General features: G+C 38.9%; 1 protein-coding gene and 1 long non-coding RNA gene across 4 annotated transcripts in view; both read left to right on the top strand.

The window, feature by feature from the left end:
* The first annotated feature begins 368 nt into the window (after positions 1–368).
* On the top strand, positions 369–4371 carry LOC129784889 (uncharacterized). The gene is made up of 3 exons (XR_008748094.1): positions 369–624; positions 1982–2673; positions 3567–4371. It is a non-coding gene; the product is annotated as an uncharacterized LOC129784889 (long non-coding RNA).
* Positions 4372–4873: 502 nt separating this feature from the next.
* Positions 4874–19329, top strand: part of HACE1 (HECT domain and ankyrin repeat containing E3 ubiquitin protein ligase 1) — a 53873-nt gene continuing 39417 nt past the window's right edge. For 2 of the 3 annotated variants that reach the window (XM_055810132.1, XM_055810131.1), the window contains exons 1-8: positions 4874–5075; positions 9571–9625; positions 10778–10867; positions 12666–12770; positions 14056–14131; positions 14401–14532; positions 15713–15795; positions 18206–18302. In XM_055810132.1, coding sequence (XP_055666107.1) covers positions 5000–5075; positions 9571–9625; positions 10778–10867; positions 12666–12770; positions 14056–14131; positions 14401–14532; positions 15713–15795; positions 18206–18302 — 714 coding nt within the window. In that variant the 5' untranslated portion in view covers positions 4874–4999. Of the gene's footprint in view, positions 5076–9570; positions 9626–10777; positions 10936–12665; positions 12771–14055; positions 14132–14400; positions 14533–15712; positions 15796–18205; positions 18303–19329 lie in introns of those variants that run through there. The other variant, XM_027796121.2, reaches the window with a different exon arrangement.

Here is a 19329-nt window from a genome sequence, read left to right as displayed (position 1 = left end):
GCTCCATGAACTGTTTAATTTGCATTGGAACATATCTTGCACCCTGGCCTCCGGCAACACATTTATTCTAAGCTTGTTGCCTGTTAAGTTCATTTCCTAGTCACCTTCTCCATATTCATAATATTTTAAGATTTTATAAATCTTTATAATGTCCACTTGTATCCACCCTTTTCATATGCAAGAGTCCTAGTCTTGTCTCATTATCTCACAGACAAGCCATTCCACATCATTGACCATTGTTCTTGCTTCTCTTTGTAACTTTTTGGAGGTAATAAAACCTTATTGACCAGATGTGTGCCCATCATATTCAAATTTTTTTTTCTGCTTTTAATTCCTTTTATGTGTTACAGAGCTATAAAACCAACAGCTGTAAATAACTGTAATTTTTCGAGGAATGAAGCTGGGTTAATTACCATTGATAATATACAGCTGTGGGCTGGCTTCAGAGGCAGAGGGTTGGCTGATGTAGATAAGGTGCAGGTGTGGCTGGTTCTGTGAAGTGGTTGAGAGTCAGTGAAGAGAGAGCAGCTGAGGAAGAAGCAGGGAGAGGAAGAAGCAAGAGAAGAGAGAGTGGGCCTTGGATGAGGAGAAGGCAGCAGAGGGACTGGCATGAAGAGTATGTTGGTATGTGGTGGTAAAAGACCTTGTTGCAGCTTGATAGTTTGGAGAGTGCTGCAACAGTCATTCATAATTAAAACTAAATAATACTCTTCAATCACTAATCAAACAAAAGCTTGAGAAGACAGAAGGACTTTGCAAAGTTCTTGAAAGTTGCTATTTAGGGTATCGGATCAATGGAGACAATGAATTCCAGTGCCAAAGGTCCTCCACTGTGTATGGCCTCTCAGCATTCTCCAGATATTTTAATTGACTGACTTGTAGATGGAATATCTCAACCGCTATCATCGACCATGGGACTTCAGGCTGTCATCTGAGTACCTAGGAGCTTTCTGAAGATCAGGCAGTTTTATTATATGGTTGTGTTTGTTTTTTGTTTTTTTTTTTTAAAAAAAATGATATGTAGGCAGGTTAGCAACTGTTTTCCTCCTCTGAACCTCCCTTTGATTTCTGTTCTTCTTTTTCCCTTGTTAAAGGCTGTCTTAGTATTTAAACACCTACTCTGATTTTTATCTGCTATCTGTAAACTAAGTCTGATACCTAGGAAGCGCAATGTCTTTTCATTTATCATCAGGGTGTGTTAAATTCACCTCTTGTCTGCATAATCAACATCTCAATTACCTTTTAAAAAACACTGAAAAATAAATTTGATACAAGGACTGGAAGCTATCAGATGGTTTCTTAGAGAAGACTGGAGTCTAGCCACCACATGCCTCATAGGTATTAGTTCAAGACAGGATCTTACTGACGCAGGATGCTAATCTTTCTTTTTCTTCTTTTTTGACAGATCAAAAAAGTAAACTTTAAGCAGTCAGCTATTTAAATTTGTTACATGGAACTAGGTATTGCAGTACACCAGGTTATTTCTAGTATCTTACAATATTCCATGAAATGCTAACCAGTAGAATCGTACTTCTAGCAAACCAAGAGTTACTAAAACTGCATTCAAGTAATTAATTTTGCTGAGAAAAGACAGTTGTTGGCTGGTACCTCCTTTATATATTAAAGGTAAAGCTTAATTTTTGTTAAAACGTTAACATTTTCAGAATAGAAAATTTGCACATCACCAATTACCCACACCATTGTAAAAAAGAACTCTGTGTTAATTGGCACGTTTATTTTTGAACTATGGAATAGTTCTTTTTACATTTTCACAGTATTCCATCACCCTTTGCTATAATATTAAAACTCCTGTATAATTTTATTCTTCAACAATTCCGTATTTTCACTTAAAATTACCCTCCTCACGTGCTGAATATTTTTATCTTACGTATATTGCCTATTATTGCGATTGGGGATTCTCTTTCAAAGACTGTTCAGTAGTATTGTGATATAAGTAATGAATATCTAGTATTTTCCACAGATTTTTAGGAGGGGACTCCAAGGTGGTCATCCAGTCATTTCTTCATCCCAAAGCAATGTCAAAGGATCTACATCACTCCTCTCACATGCTTCTCTTGCAAATTATCGAATCATATGTCTTCTCAGACAAGCTACTCTACTACTGCAATGGCTATCAGGAAATATCTTTCTAGTATCAAAGCTAAGTCTAACCTCCAAACAATTTAAGGACAACTAGGAGCTTCCTGAGACAGATAATACAACTACATTGTTGTATCTTGGGTTTCCATAGCTGGGGGGGGGCACGCTACAGAGAGGGGCTTCTGTGAGAAGCTCCTAGAAGCTTCCCCTATGTCCGGTGGAGCCAACGTCAGCCGGCTTCAAGATGCACCCGCCACTGGCCAAGGCCGAGCCCAGCAGTGACAGTGGTAGCGCCTCTGGGATGGTGTATTTAAGATGGGGGGTGGGGAACCCTGTGCAAGAGCAACTGCAGCCAGAGAGAGGAGTGTGACTGTGTGAGAGAAACAACTCTGCAGGCACAGAGGTCAGTGAAGAAGCAGAGGGAGAAGGTGTTCCAGGTGCCAGAACAGAGATTCCCCTGCAGCCTGTGGTGAAGACCAAGGTGTGAGGCAGGCTGTCCCCCTGCAGCCCATGGAGGTTAACGCTGGATCAGATTTCCACGTGCAGCCTGTGGAGGACCACACTCCAGAGCAGGTGGATGCCTGAAGGACTTTCTGACCCCAGGGGAAGCCCGTGCTGGAGGAGGTTCCTGGCAGGACCTGTGAATAGAAAGGAGCCCAGGCTGGAGCAGGTTTGCTGGCAAAAGTTGTGAACCTATGGGGGACCCACGCTGGAGCAGTTTGTGAAGAACCGCAGCCCATGGGAAAGACTCATAGAGAAATTCATGGAGAACTGTCTCCTGTGGGAGGGACCCCACACTGGAGCAGGGAAAGAGTGTGAGGAGCCCACCCTGAGGAGGAAGGAGTGGCAGAGAAAATGTGTGATGAACTGACTGCAAGTCCCATTCCCCATCCTCCTGTGCTGCCTGGGGGGAGGAGGTAGAGAATTTGGGAATGAAGTTGAATCCAGGAAGAAGAGAGGGGTGGAGGGAAGCTGTTTTTTAAAATTTCATTTTTGTTTTTCATTATCCTACTCTGATTTGGTTGGTAGTAAACCAATTCCCCCCCCCCCCCCCAAGTTGAGTCTGTTTTTCCCAAGACAGTAATTGGTGAGTGATCTCCCTGTCCTTATCTTGACCCAAGAGCCTTTTGTCATATTTTCTGTCCCCTGACCAGCTGAGGACAGGAGTGATGGAGTGGCTTTGGTGGGCACCTGTTGTCTGACCAGGGTCAAACTGTCACAGATGTCTTCTGTGGATGTTCGTTCTATGATCTTTACTAGTGTTACCACGGCAGTTTTCAGCAATCACCAGAGTTTGGCAAGAACTGCAGGACATACGCCCTCTCCTGTGTTTCTCTTCCAGATAGCACAGTTCTAACTCAGTTCCCACTTATATGGAATCCGACCCATATCTCTTGATTGTCCTTGTTGTCCTTTCTGAACCTTTTCCAATTTTTATATCACTTTTCTCTGATTTATGCTTCCAGGTTGGAGTCATTGGAACATGTTATGGTATTATCTCACTGAAACGTCTTGCAGAATGAAAGAATGAAACAGTTACACAGGATCAGATCACGACAGACCCTTGTGGACACATAGGTCCTTGCATTTGGAAGCAGATCATTAATTAACAGCTTGTTGGGGTATGATTATTTCACCATTTTTACATTCTCACTGTACAGAATTTTAATGTAACCCATATTTCCTGGGCTTGCCAAGATTACATTAAGTACACCTGAAGCATTAAAGCCATAATACCTGACACAGGGTATTTCTTCGTACTTGACAACATGTATTATCCTGCCAGAGGAAGAAATTAATTGATAGACTCACACTGGCAGTTGTTCCCTTGCACAATGCTATGTGTCTACAGGTTTTGTTCTGGCGATTTCACTGGAATTTAAGTTACACAGACTTGCTGATAAATCCCCTGGTTTTCGACCCCCCCCCCCCCCCCCCCCCCCCCCGGCAGGTACTACACCTGCTTTTTATGAACCCAACCAGTCCTCCAGGATTCCATTTCAGCTCAGTGTTGACAAGTCTTCGGAGGGAGATCACATGCCACAGCTAGCTTGAGAGCACCCAACTGATATTTCCCTAGGTTGTTCTCAGAGTACAGCAACTTCTCTTTGGATTCAAATGCTTTATCTGCTTTTTGTAGCTGGGAGTGACAATTGAAACAAAAAATCTCAACAGATAACTTATGAACATTTGTTCTTTGCTTCTTGTGTCATACTCTGTGTTATTTCTATTATGAAGTCCTGCTTCGGTTTTTTTTTAAGGTTATAGCTCCTAAATCCTCCTTTTCCTGTGTTTACTTTGAAAGTGCTAGTAAAGTCAATCACACTTTTCATCTTTGCTCTGTGTTTCCTACTTCATTTTCAGTCACCCCTCAAGTTTAAAGCTCCCGGAGCTTGACGGGTGAGCCCTCTTCAGGGCAGAGATGGTAGCAGAGCTGCCCTCTCCCGCTCAGGTGCATTTGCCGGGCGCCATTGCCACCTGTAGCTCTGAGGAAACTAAGGCCCCGAGCCACCACTGACAAGATCAGTCAATCGACATGATTTCAAAAGGCATTATTTTCTTCAAAAACTGATACAAGCTGTTAAATAATATGTTCAAATACCCGTATTCCATAAGTTTTGGAAATTTATCCCTATCTCCCCGTTCCTATCCCTTTTCCTTTGCCCCCAAGGAAAAAAGTCAACTGAGGTAAACGGGCGCGGACTACTGACAGCGCGCGGCTCCTGCCCGCGGCCCCGCCCACCGCGCCTGCGCGCAGCCGGCCGGCCGCGGAGCATGTGCAGAGGCTCGGGGCTGGCGGCGGCCTGGGCAGCCTCGGCGCCGCCACCGCCGCGATGGGCTGAGGGGAGAGGCGGCGGCAGCGGGGGGTGTTAGCGGCTCCGGGCTGGGCGCCCCGAGGATGGAGAGAGCTATGGAGCAGCTCAACCGGCTGACGAGGTCCCTGCGCCGCGCCCGCACCGTGGAGCTGCCGGACGGTAGGAGAGGGGACGCAGCCGGCGGGGCGGTGGCGCGGCGGCCTCCCCGGCCCGGCCCGGCGGGTGAGCTGAGCCGGAGGCCATTGCGTGCCCCTCCGCCCGCGCCGGGCGAGGAGATTTCAGGAGAATGGAAGCCGGTCCCTCCATCCGCCTGCGAGGAGCCGTTCTTGTTTGTGGTGGCGATAACCACAGCGGCTGCTTCCCCCGTCCGCTTCCTTCCCCGCTGCCCCGCCGCCGGGGGACGGCGGTGACTGTCACGGGGCGCGGGTGCCCCAGCTCGCTGCTGCCGCCGGGCCTGGGGTGATGAACCCTCGTGTTGTCCCGTGTTAAAGCCTTCGTTAGATGGTTCGTCGATGACGCACTAGTGATGGCAGTTTTGTGTTTTTTTTTTTTTAATTTGTTTCTTATAGTGCTGAATTTTGTTTGAAAAGGTGTCACTGGCCGTAGCCTAATTTTTTTTTTTTCTTCTCTAAACTACTACACTTGGGCTAGCCACTCCATATCGGGATGGATTTGAAAATACAGTTTCAGGCTCTTAGGCAAGCAGTTTAGTGTTCCAGCCAGATCCAGCTTTTGGGAGGGCTACCTCTGCAAAAGCTTTTGAGATATGCAGAAGTTTCTGTTCTTGTGAGTCACATGCTGTCGTTGTGCTTTCTTCAGGGTTTATTTTTACAGATGAGTCACTTTGGCTGTCTGCCTGCCAGCTTTCATCGGTGGAGAAAAGGGAATAATCTATTTTCTCTGTGTGTTCCCTGTTGGGACTTCCTGGCAGCTGCTTATGGACTTCCCCCAACGCTGAGCTGCTGCACCCTTTCCTTCTTGTCATCTGTCAACAGTTTCAATATCTGCCGGTGCAGTTGCTCATAAATTTCAAAAGATTGACAGATGAGTTTCATTCGGATTTTGCTGCTTCTTGTAAGTCTTTGAATGGCAGCAGTGAAAACTGATGTACTACATTGTTAATGTGAGCTCAGACTTACAGAAATATTGTAATAGCACCAGTTCAACTAATTGATGATGGTAATATGAATAATGCTTAGCACAATGTGCCAGTTGGAGCTGCTTTAAATTTACTCCAGTATTAGTGTGGGCAGATTAATTCTGAATTTGAGTTTAGCCGTTTTCTTCCTATCTTGGATGTTACTATCTTAACACTTCAGAGGTAATTATGTCTGTGGTAGTGCAAGCCCTGTGACCTCCAGAACAAGTACTTTTCTTGCCTTATAGTGCAGAAGGAATGTCAGTCCTATGTATTCTCTAAGAATTACATGAAACAAATCACAGCTGGACTGAAATAAAGAGATAAATGGTCTTCAGGCGCTGGAGTCTCAAATTACGTTCCAAGAAAACCTCCATTTGATGGCCACCTAACTTTGGGTCCCTCTTAGCTCATTACGTGCCTTCTTACTTGACCTTGGTGTTCCCTAGGTTCATGCAGGCCTGCCCAAACTCTTCTTGAGAAGCAGGTTTGGGTTGTAGTGTTTTGCTCCAAACATGTACTGACAGGATCAGCTTAGAAAATACCACAACCAGCCGAGTATGTCATGCAGTTTGGTAGCTTCTTGTGTGCTGTGTCTGGCTTCTTGAATTACAATTCCCGCGCCCCCAGCCCCAACATTTAAATAGCTTTGATTTGAAAGATGTGTAGTTTAACTCTCCATCTTTAAACTGAGAGTTACAGTACTTAGGAAATGGGAGATGTATGTTTGAGCTTCCTTATGCTGAAGAAGGCACTAAATCCAAGTATTTAACTTCCTCTGCACGTGCTGTAGTCATTAGGGTACTATATGGATGGTGCTGACATTTCTTTAAAATTTCTAAAGATCTCTGCCAAATCCAAGCCAATATCTCTTATGAAATAGAATAATCAGTGTATCTTGTCAGGGCAGGATTCTAGATGATGAATTTTAAGTGTGTTCTTTTTTTTCTAAAGCAAGCATTAACACCTCTGTCCAGTGCCAATGAATACCCTGAGCTGACCTTGCCAATAGGAAATAGTATTGTTCTTTTCATCACTCTTCTGAAGTATCCTTCAGCAGGAATTTTCTGGGAACTGAAGAGCTTGACACAGATTTCTGGATTCTACTGTTAAGGCTCGGTGCCTGAAAACTAGGTCGTAGAGCCCAGAGGCTGTAAGTTTTAGGCCCTTTGTTGTCTCTTACTCTGCATTTTGGGTGTGCTTTTTGTCTTTAGATATTCATGACTTGAAATGCAAGCAAGTTAGATAACAAATAAGTTTTGTAAGTGCATGAGGCATATAATACTTTTTCTTTCCCTGGTGTCATGTACTTTTACATCAGTAGGAGCTTGTTTATGAATGGGGTAACATTTACCAAAAATAGGCACAAAGCCTCTGTAGTCACATACTCTTTTAATTATTTATGTACAGAAAAAATCTGGGAAAATCTGCATATGGTCCGCAGTGTAAATTTTGTAACTAGAATAGCAAAAGGCTTATTTTTATAACTGCACCATAAACACCTTTTGTGGTCCAGCTACACTCATATTTAAGTCTCTTTCTAGATAACTGCACTTGCAATATAGTTACATTTAATTAGGCAGAGTATTAAGCATTTCAGTTAAGTGTGTTGGAGTATTTAAATTTTCGTGGTTTTTTTATTTGGCCTTTTCTCTTTAATAGGGCATGATTGTGCAAATACATAAAAATGTTGTGCTTAGATTTAGTTGGTGCTCTCATGTTCTGGTTTTTTTTTTTTTTTTCAATTGGAGAGCTTTATCTTCCTGCCAAGAGATCTGTGGAACAGAGCTCAAGCAAGAGATTTTTTTTTTTTTTTCATTTGTACATACTGGGAGCTAATAATGGATACATTTTTAAAAAGTGATCAAATCTTTTCCACTGTTGATATCTTTATTTAGCATCTATTTAATTTTATTTCCAGGACTCTCCCTCCATGTGTATCATTCCTGCTTCTGCCCCCCCACTACTTTCCCACCCAGCAATGAAAATTCTAGTAGTGCATGTTGGGGATGGAATTACCTGGTACTTACAGTGCTCTGATGTAAGGAGCAATCTATAGACAGTTCAAACTCTTGATCTTGGGGATGGTTAGAGTGACTCTTTGCAGCTTTGAAACATCATTTGGTGTTTTGAGAAGCTTGTGTATCTTCTACCATGTGTTCACTGTAAGCAGCTTTATTTTTTTAAAATTTTTATAAATAGTAGAATTAATGTGATTTGAATTTGAATATGACTTACCTCTTTTTATTGTTCAAAGGTAATAATAGATTAGCATTGCTTCTTCCTTTTGTTAGCTATAGACTGCTTCAAATAGTGGGTTGGAACACTGGAAGAATAATGAGTAGCATAGCTGCAGCATGATAGGTAGGGGTTTCTCTGACTCCACTTGATAACTGAGGAATTGTTTGTTTAATATTTGGTAAGTGTCAGCTTGCCTATCTAATGAATATATAGAAGCATGGTACGTAAAAGGTATGAGAAGCTGTACTTGCGTGTCTGTTTTAATTCTTCCTGTTCTGATGGCTTTGTAACTTTGATATTGGGATCAATTAAGATGATGAGGGAAAGGTTCAAAATAAAAGTTTTATGAGAACAGTCCTATATTTCCATATCCTGAAACCATATTCTTGGGTTCCTAGGAAGTATAGTCCCTCCTGTCATAAGCTGGCATCTACATGAAGAGTCTGTAGGGACTGTACTCTCAACAGTGGGTAGTTTGCTTCAAGCTAGAAAGTATAATCATTATACATCACTAATTAATAATTATTGTACACTAATATTTTTAATAATTATACATTAAAACCTTTTAAGTTTTATCAAATTTATCTTTTCAAAATAATATTTTACTTCAGAAAGTCTGTAAATGACCAAGCAGGCATGTCATACCCGTACAGTGTGCTGGTGTGTGCAGCAGGAGTACTGACAGGGACTGTGTAGCTGAATGTCAGTTTGTTCCCACCGTTGACTTGGATCTTTCGAGTTCTGGTCTGTCTTCATTGCCTTCACATGTGGAATACGAAACTGATTAGAAATTGAAATGAAATTTATTCCATTCAGGTATTCAAGTTTAGGGACAAAAATGAATAGTTATGGAGTAACTTCACAGAAATCACTTTTACAAACTCATAGTTATCAGGACTATGGAAGTCACCTTGGAACACAGATTTCCTTCTTTTTAAAATAAGCTATTTACCTTTTTTGTTAATGTGCATTTCTTAAATACTTTGGCTTAATCAATAGAGCTGTCAATTTAAATAAACTGATGCTCCATTGAAAATTCTGCAATTACTTTGTAAAAGAGCCACACTGAAATGTCATGTGTTGCAATCCTGTTAATTACCTCTTTTGTCTGAGTGGTTTTTTCTTTATAATGAAACTTCAGGTATGTATAACCTGTGTAAAAAGAATGATCTATTGAGCATTGGACACTTTAAAAGGTAAATAAGTGTCTCTAGAGGAATTTATTTTACATGAAAGATTTCTTTATGATAATGGAGTAATTTAATTCCTTCACAGATAATGAAACTGCTGTCTACACGCTTATGCCGATGGTTATGGCTGACCAGCACAGGTGGGAACTTCTTTAAATTCCTTTTTTTTTTTTTTTAAGATCCAAAAAAGCATGTTTGCTAGAGCTGTAGCTGCTAGAGTACTCTCAGAAATTCTGCTGCTGAATTGCTGAGACCTTCTGTAGCTGAAGTTAGTAATTGCTTCTGCACATCCCAGCATATTTTTACCTGAAAACCTGTTTTGTTTTACGCCATAGACTGGAGCTGGGATTTATTCTGCTGATGCACAGATAAATTTGTCTTAGGATAAGAACAAAATCATTGTTCTGTAACTGGGTTGTGGTTCTGATTGTGCATGTATTGATGACATAGAAGCTCTTAGTCTTGTTAGACATCAGAAAGACATAGAACTAGAGCTGGACAATGAAATTGATACTTCTGGGATTCCTCGGATGAGCAGCAGTTTCTCTTACCTATTTGTCAAAGTGGTTGGGACCTGGGGCTGTATAGTGCCAGCTAAGCGGTGCTATCTTCCGAGTCTTGTAGGCAAGCAGGTAGTAACTCTTACTGATGTTGTAAACTGTGTATCTAATCAGGATAAACATTTGTTCTGCTACATAATACTTTGTTGAGATTTTATGCAAGGGTTTTAAATTATGTGATCAGCTCATTACTGGAGGTTGAAATGTTAGTAGTTCACTTGTTGTTTCACCTATTTTGAAATATTTTCTCTTGACTAATACTTTAGCTTTACTAATTCGTTAGGGCTCGAAGGGCCTTACCCTCTTGGCGTATCATGTGTCCAACTACTTCATCATGATGATTTCACATACCAGTCTCCCTTCTGAACTTTGCCTGTTGTTTGGGAAAGCTGTTGGATATGTGGTTAGGGTGTCTGTGTTGAGGTAAGGAGGAAAATAGGAATTTATAGTGTTTCAAACCAAAGCTATTAATATGCTTTTTTTCCATATTTGTAAAGAAGTGATTTGGTAGTGTCACAGTTAATTTTTTATGTACAAGTAAGAAGTGAAAGATTAAAAGCACTGTTAACATGCGCATGCTTGAAAGCTGTTGGATCTCTTGTTCAGAAATTAGTTGGAGGGAAAAGAAATAGTGATCAAGTGAAAACCAGAGTAATTGTGTACATCTTACAGTATATACTTTGCTTGGATATTGTGAGCTTTTCTAAATTAAAATTATATTTCTGTTTGAAGGTCTGTCTCAGAGCTGCTATCAAATTCAAAATTTGATGTGAATTATGCATTTGGACGTGTGAAGAGAAGTTTGCTTCATATTGCAGCAAAGTAAGACTTACTTGAGTCCGGTCCTGAAGTTAACAATGAAAGTATTACCACAAATCTAAGGCACCAATGTAAGCTGGAAAACTCTGTAGTATGAGTTAAAATTTTGTTTTTACATTTTTTTTATATTTCATTTTTTCTTTTAGCAGTGTGCCTGCCTCATTGAGAGGACAGGTTTTATATGTGATAGCAAATGGCTTTCCAAATTCTAGTGAAGGAAGTCTTGACAGATTCATTTTTTCCTTTCTGTGAAAACTCAGTCTGTGAAGACATGTAGCCATTATGTGCATCCTGTAGACTTGCCTTTGTAGATTTAGAGAAATCTTGTCTGCAGATGCTGCTTGTTTATGAAATACTCTTAAATGGTGGGAAGCCCTTGGGTGTTCATTAGGAAGCAGCTGTTCCAAAGCAGTTCTGTGACAAAGTACTGTGACTGTAGCTGTAGGGTATATGACTTGGCCACTCACTTTTACTAAATTTTTGTATCCTGGATTAAGTATTAAAGTGCAAATTTCAAATCCATGGCCTAGATTGTTCATTATTTATGCACCTTTTCAATGGGGATAAATCTATATTGCCAAGAAACAACCAGATTAACATAACCTTAATAGAAATGAACCAGTTTTTGAAATGGCTTTTCAGCAAACTAAACTTTAAACTAATGATTAAATGTTCTATATTTGGGTCCCATTATAAACACTCTGAAAGTTACTACATTTAAACTGTTAAAAAAAAATGAAATTACAATAAACAGTAGTAGTAGTATTGCATATAAATAGCACAAATACCTGGTAGAAAAACGGGTGGAAGTTCCAGATGTCAAAGCAGGCTGTTTTACAAAAGTTTGCCAAACTTTCTATCTCAGAATCACATGCTGCTTATATAAATTTATAATTAAGAACTTAAAAAATAAATGCATGCAGATTTTTAGCATACTTTCTAGATGTATCTTTGAAAAGCTGTATTTATTGATACGAAACCCCAGGAAATTGTTCCACTTAAATTTCTGGATTCTCTTTTATTTTGGCTAGTTGTTGGGTTGTTAAGAGGTTACGGAGATGCACTTTTTGTAACTTATTGTACAGCTAATCTTCAGTTTCTTTGGGTTGTTGTGTAGCAGTTCTGTCATTGGGAAGACTAGTAACAATGGATAAGTCAGTCATGACAGATATAAAAATACTGTATGTTTAGCCTCCCAATCAGCATTTCCTCTTGAAGAGTTCAGGAGTAAGATAAACATATGATGCAAAGTTTCTGTGTTCTTGGTGATGTTGATTATCCTGAAGAGCTGCTGTACTATGAAAAGTGAAAGGGAGTTATAGGTTCAAAACAAGTAGCAAAGAAATATTTATATGAGTTTTAAATAATTTTTTTTATATTTAAACTTTCAAATGTAACTTCCAGACAGTGAAGTGTAACAAAAAAAGAAATTATATTGGAATTTAATGGAAAATTTAGTCCTGTGAGTAGGTTAAAGATGAGGAAGGTGAGAGGAAATAGTAAGCAAAACATTTTAAACAATTGGCAGTCTTAAAGATTCACTGTTGGGTTTTAAAGTCACGAAAATCACACAGAAGGCTAGCATCTCTTCATTAGTACGAGTTATGTTCAGTCAGCTCTCACTGCATTGAAGTGTATTTCCTTTAGCTTTGTTTAACTTGAACTATGAGGGTGTAAAAAGTTTTGTGTAAAGAGTTTCTACGGAATATAATCTATACGTAGTATTGCTGTTGTCTTTATGTCAATATAGATTTGATCTGTAAGTATCCTTGTTACAGTTTTTCCCTTATTTTGTTCTTAGCTGTGGATCAGTTGAATGTCTCGTTCTATTATTAAAAAAAGGAGCAAATCCAAATTATCAGGACATTTCAGGATGTACACCTCTCCATTTAGCAGCAAGGAATGGGTAAGAAAAGTTTTTAAAACTCTTAAAAATGCATAATGTGCTTGAGCTGACATGTTCTGTAATATTTTTGCATGGTTCGAAAACAGTACTTTCGTTTTGGCACGCAGGGAATGTGGAGGCTAAAATCCATAATTAATACTCATAAAATATTGTTTTATAAACAGGAAGTTTCTGAAATTCCAGTTTCAGTGCCAGTCATATTAATGTTTTCTGTTAAACACGAGCTTTAATGGTTTTTACAACAGTAATCAAGCAAGGGATGCATTCACCTTCCAGTTAGCTAAGAAAGAAAAGGTTTCCAAGAGGACACTGAAGGGTTTGGAAGGTTCAGAGATTTCGAATTTTCCTCCGATGGTGTCTCCAAGGAAGATTTTACTATGAAGGAAGGAATACAAATTTTGCCTGCACAGTATTAGCAGAAGGGAAAAACAAAACTGTGAGCAAGCACCTTTTATAAGATCTTTTAAGGTCTTATTTCTTGAATTGTAGTATGTGGACACACACAACTGATAATAGTAATGTCTTTTTAGAGCATATATGTCTTACAGTAACTGAACTGTATCACAGCTAGTATTTCAAATGAGGAAGAGGTAGTGTTTAGTGGCTTTTAGGTACGTGGGAGGAGTATTCGTAGGAGAAAGGAGAAAGAAGCAGCCAAGTGTGGTACATGATGAAATGCAGAAATACACAGAGGAAACAGTTATGTGGAAAGGAGGCATGAGAAAGGTGCGAGTGGTACCAAATAGAAAGAAGTAAGTTTAAGGGTAAAGCGCTTCGAGCATTAGAGAGCATTAAAAGACCAAACAAAACAAGTACGAAAAACACCCCTACTTTCATTAAGGCTTTGTACTTGCCAAAAATTAACATAGTGTTATGAGTGTCTCATTAAATGATTTAGTGCTGTACTGTAAATGTGTTTACTGAAGTGTACAGACCGTGAGCTTCATAGATTTCCATTAGTTGAACCCTAGCTTCTTGTCTTGAGAGTGTAGTTCATGCTGAGCTGAAGCTGTTAAGAGTGGTGGTGAAGTACTTCTACACTTGACAAAAACATTCAGCTACACAACTGTGGTTTAGCCCTGTCCTGTCACATGCTACACTTGTGTTGTATGAGTGGTGCTACTGATGATCGCTTCTTTTTCACCTACTTACTCCTTACAAAGTGAAACTACCTGCTGTAGTTTGTACAATGATGAATTAGAGTGAATGGAGCTCTAAGAAGATACTTGGTCATATCATAAATTATTTTCCCTGGCTGGATTTTAATGTATTCTTTTGTTTATAGCCAGAAGAAATGTATGAGCAAGCTGCTGGAATACAGTGCAGATGTCAACATTTGTAATAATGAAGGCTTAACTGCAGTAAGTACTATTATCATGGTGCTCATAAAATGAATGAAGAATTTGAAGGTTCTAATTTCTTAAGCTTCTGGTGTCTCACATGTAAATAAACTGCTGTGTGTCCACTGCCCTTAAGAATCAGGGGATGTGATCAAAGTACCTAAGCATATGATATTGTTCAAAGCTTCTCTGTGTGAAAATGTTGACAATAGTACAGTGAGGTTTAAAACCGTTATGAAATACTTACATCATTGCTAAAGGAAACATACATATTATCATTTTGTACTTAGATTCATTGGTTGGCTGTCAATGGACGAACAGAATTGCTTCATGATCTTGTTCAGCATGTCAGTAATGTAGATGTTGAAGATGCAATGGGACAGACAGCCCTTCATGTAGCTTGTCAAAACGGACATAAGACGGTAAGTTTTTACATTTTATTAACACAGTGGATTTGTGAAGTATTGAGTAATGCCTCAATGTTGTTGTGTGCGGGTTTTTTGTAAACTTCAGGCTAGTTATGCACATGATAATGGTTAGAAGTATGAAGAACTCTGTTGTTTGTCTTAGTACTGACTGCATACACTTCCATGGGAGCAACTTGTTTATTCTTGTGTGGGTGATTGATCTCGGTGTTAATGGGAGTTTAAGTGGCGTACTGTATACTATTCAGAAGTTCTGTAGTGCTGTTACTGTTTTGTTGATAACAGGTTTTGATGTAACATTAAACATTTGACAATGTTCTTTCTTACTTTTTAGGATGTGTTTGATTTGTAATTATACCAGCTATTATGTGCTTTTGAAATCTGAAATGATTTTACTTTACTGTGAATAAAAAATGAATGTGGAGTTTGGTCAGTAGAACATCTAACAGAAATAAAAAAGTTCACAGGCTCTTCTGTGTTGATCTGTGTGAATAATTTTTAGGCCTGGCCTTGCATTAGGGCTGACTATTTACTCTCAGAGTGCAGGTCTAGGTGCTTTACTTGAACTGTGTTACAGCCATGTGGAGTTATACAGATTGTCTCCAGGACTATTTACTGTTCAAAAAAATTTATCTTTCTTCCCAGATCCTTTCTGTTGTCATTGTCAGAACTTGACTTTTGAAGACCGAATTCTGAGAAACTATCTATAGACTTACCTACTTTGTAACTGGAATATAACAAAAGTTGTTTGAGAGCCTGCTCAATATTTCCATATTTTAGAATTTGCTTACTTATTTCTTCTAGTGTGTGTTTAAAACTTCAACTTGTGATAAGGCTGTTTATGGCTGTCAATAAAAAAATGTCATTTTCCTGTTTAAATGGCTTACTTCTATAAAAAAATGTCATTTTCCTGTTTAAATGGCTTGTAGTTCCAGGGGTCTTTGGGGTTAGCTAAAGTTCAATAAAAGGCTTTGTTATTAAAATGGGAAGTTCAAAGGAGGCTTTATGAGCTCTGACAGCCCTGTTTTTTCCATATAATGTTTAGAAATTTTGGTTTTGAGATTCATTACTGAAAATTAAATCTTTCAGTGTAATTAGACATGCATGATACGAAATCATTGCAAGCCAATAGACTTTTCTATTGTTTTTCTAATGCTGGTGTTTTCTTGTGTTCTAGACGGTGCAGTGTTTGCTAGACAGTGGTGCAGATATAAACAGGCCGAACGTGTCAGGGGCAACTCCGCTCTATTTTGCTTGCAGGTTGTATGTTCTTAACTTTTGATTACTGTGCTAAAAATGAAATATATTTTTTAAAATTATTTTTTTAGAAAGCACAAAATTTAGAAAACATAAAAGCTGACTGGTATTTAATCTTGTCTCATGTTTGAATGTAGTTGGTGTCTTATCTAAATGCTTACATTAGTACCGCAGGCTTATATACCTCTTCCTAACGGACATGTTGAACACATAGCCATGCATGCTCTAGCATGAGTCATAGATAATGACTGCAGAACTTTTTTCTGAAAAAATGAGATACACCAACTTAGATTACTTTTGAGTAAACTAAAAATGCAGCCTTTTATAAGGCAAGTGTGATTAGTTTTTAATGTGCATAATGGTATTACAGTGTATGTGAAATGTGCATATATGCCTTAAAGTTGCAATGTTGAATCGAAATCATATTCTTGCTTTGATCTGTTTTGTTTTCTTCACAGTTTAGTTGTATTTCAAAACAAATCACATATGATAAATGGCCTTTTGTTTTAATTGGAGCATTTCTGCTGTTTGATAGAACATTTATAACTTTATAATCCAGTGCTTTGGTTAAAGGTTAAATAGTTCACCTGTGATTAAATGTTAGTATAAACAAAAGGAGAAATGGACTGGTCTGCCAAGACTTATGTTGCGAGAGCCCTGGTCTCTGCAGCTAGTGTATGCTGACTCTTGGCAGTTGAGAAGAAGGGAAGTGGAGAATAAATAGCTGCTAGTTAATTGAATGCCTTGGTTCTTGATTTAGGGATTGTTATTGGCCCACTTTAAAAAAAGTAAGCGACTTGCCTCATCCTGGAGGTTTTCCATGAGAAAGGAATGTGTTCCAAGTACAGCAGTGATAATTCTTTTAGAAATTAACAATTGGAGCAGCTGGCAAGGTAGATTGAAAAAGGTGTGTAGTGGAAGACATTGCCACCTTGTCAGAAGTGCTAACTGGTGGTGCTGCCATCTGGGAAGAAAGGTCACTGATGGCATGGAGACCAGGATGAGGTAGCAGTGGCTGGTGACGGCTGGAGAAGGGGTATTGGTGCTCAAAGTCTGACTCTGAAATACCTGTTTTTTCAAGGTGTTGAGTTGTGCACTTAGTCTAGAGAATTGCAATGAAGAGGTGCTTCTAGTAGGCTGTTACAGTCTTAGCTCCTTTCTGGTATCTGGAAGCTGACTCTGAATGTTTGCTGACATTGGGGCAAAGTCCAATTATATTAACCTGTTGGTTTCTTGGGCTGGAAGGACATGAATGAGGAGAACTCAGTGGGGAACTATTGAGAGACCAGTGAAGCCACCTCTTCCCCTCATCTGTTAATGGTCACTCTTCTTGTGCCCTTCCTGAACTGTTAGTGCAGACAGCCTTGGTGTGTTCCAGGACAGCAAATACTCATATACATTTGTGTAAAGGGTGAACTGCACGCTAACTTGTGATGTAAAACTTTATTGAAAAACTTGTATCTGTAACTTTAATTGCTATGTCTTTTGTATCATTTCATTTCACCCATTAGATACTTCTGTACTACATTTGTCAGTATATGCCGTTACCAATGAAGGCAATAGTCAGCTAGTCTTACAATGTGTTTTCCATGAAGTCAACATCTAGTCACTGGTACCCAGTTTCTCATTTTCTTCAGAGGAAAGGGTTTTGGAAAGTATATGCTCTAGATGTTGAGGGATATAAATAATCTTTGGTCTTATTATTTTCTAGGCAATGATGGCATGTAGAATAGTTTGTGAAATTATTGACTCGAGGAAATACAAGCATCCTATACAACCTATAAACAGATGAATGAGACTGTGAAATAGACTCTGAATGGAAAAGTAAAACTCATTACTCTTCACATTTAAAGGCTAGGCAAAACATTCACATATATTGGTTAAAAGAAATTAAGAGTCAAGAGTGATGCACTTATTTTGCACTCGTGCAAAAAAAATGTTTTATCAAGAAAAAGTCTTATTGATGGTTAAAGCACAGACACATACACCCCAATCTGGTAGGAATGAGCAGAGAACTCAGTGAAGGAAACTTTCTCTGTGAAGTATATTAGGATGTGAATTGAAAAAGAGCTCTTTTGTTTTATTTTCACGAAATACAGCTCCTACATATTTATCAGGCTAGGCTAAGACGAATAATTTCTGAATGAGGTTGACTGTGGCTTAATAAATGGGCCATACCTAATTTTGCACTGTGCTTCAGCAGTGGCCTTGAAAGCTAGTGGAAGAATATAAGTGGCATTATCTTCCATCCTGTGTTTCTGCTTAGTTTCATACCATAGCTATTTGTTTTCTTCTAGATTATGTTGTTTTATTAGATGCAATGAAGTCAGATATATCACGTATTGTACTATAGTATTGTACTATAGTAGAACATAAGTGCTGTATTAACTTTTTCTTATTTTCTTTTGAATAGCCACGGTCAGAGAGACACTGCACAAATTCTTTTGATGAGAGGAGCCAAATATTTACCAGACAAAAATGGTATTACTCCACTGGATCTCTGTGTGCAGGTACTGGTGTTTGTGGTTTTTTTAATGACCTTCTCCCACTTACTACAGTGTCGCTTGATGAGCGTTGCCTTTTCTTATTTTTAAGGCCTATGAAAGATGATAGTTCTTTGGTGAAACAGAAATATAAAAATAATTTTTTTGCAAATAAATTGCTCCTACAGGCAGGCTCCCAATTTGTACCCTTTGCAGAAGCTTTTAACATGTTTAAAGACTGCAAGGTTAGAGCTCGTCAGAAACAGAGTTTGCAGAACTCCATTTGACTAGAAAGTTTGGGAATCCTTGGTATAATGGTAATAGAATGTTTAGATGATTAACTGTTAACAACTAAGCGGTAAAGGCATGCATTGATGGGTTGTTTTTATTTAAATTAACAGATTTTCTTAATCTTGGAGAGAGATTACTAATGAAAACAAACAAAACTTACATGGTGCTGACTCTGTTACTTTTCAGAGGTATTCCCAATACTATATCTGGATGAGGAACAAAAGTCTTAAGCATTTTTAACTACTGTGCAAAACAGTGTCTTTCTTGTTTGATACCAAAAATTGTGCTCCTTGCTAGGGTGAACAATTCCACATATTTCTGTAGGATCGGTTTAAAGTTAGTATGTAAATAACACATAATGAATGAATGGAGGCTTTTGAACCTTTGCAGGTAGTCAGACTAGAAAACTGAACTGGAGGCTAAAAAAAAATAAACCACTGCATTTAGTGGACATCACATTACCTCAGTGCATGTCATTAGTTTGGCAGGATAAAGTTAAAATGTTCTAGTCTTTTCCTGTACTAGCAGATCATTTCAATCTCAAATTACTTAATTTCTGAAGACTCTTCGTGGGCCTGAGATCTGCTGTTGAAGGTAGCTGTGTGCATGTGGTAGATACGACTGTCTCCAATACTTGTGGGATATTTTTTGAATGTTTAACTCTGAAAATTTTATTTCATAGAATGTCTGTGGAAGATCTGCATCAAGTAATGTTGCTTACAGCATTTTTTCTTTGATATAAGAAATCCTAAAAAGTCTTTAG

Source organism: Falco peregrinus, chromosome 7, assembly GCF_023634155.1.
Source record: "Falco peregrinus isolate bFalPer1 chromosome 7, bFalPer1.pri, whole genome shotgun sequence".
Classification (NCBI taxonomy): domain Eukaryota; kingdom Metazoa; phylum Chordata; class Aves; order Falconiformes; family Falconidae; genus Falco; species Falco peregrinus.
The sequence above is the reverse complement of the archived record's forward strand: the minus strand, read 5'-3'. Positions and strand labels throughout refer to the sequence as shown.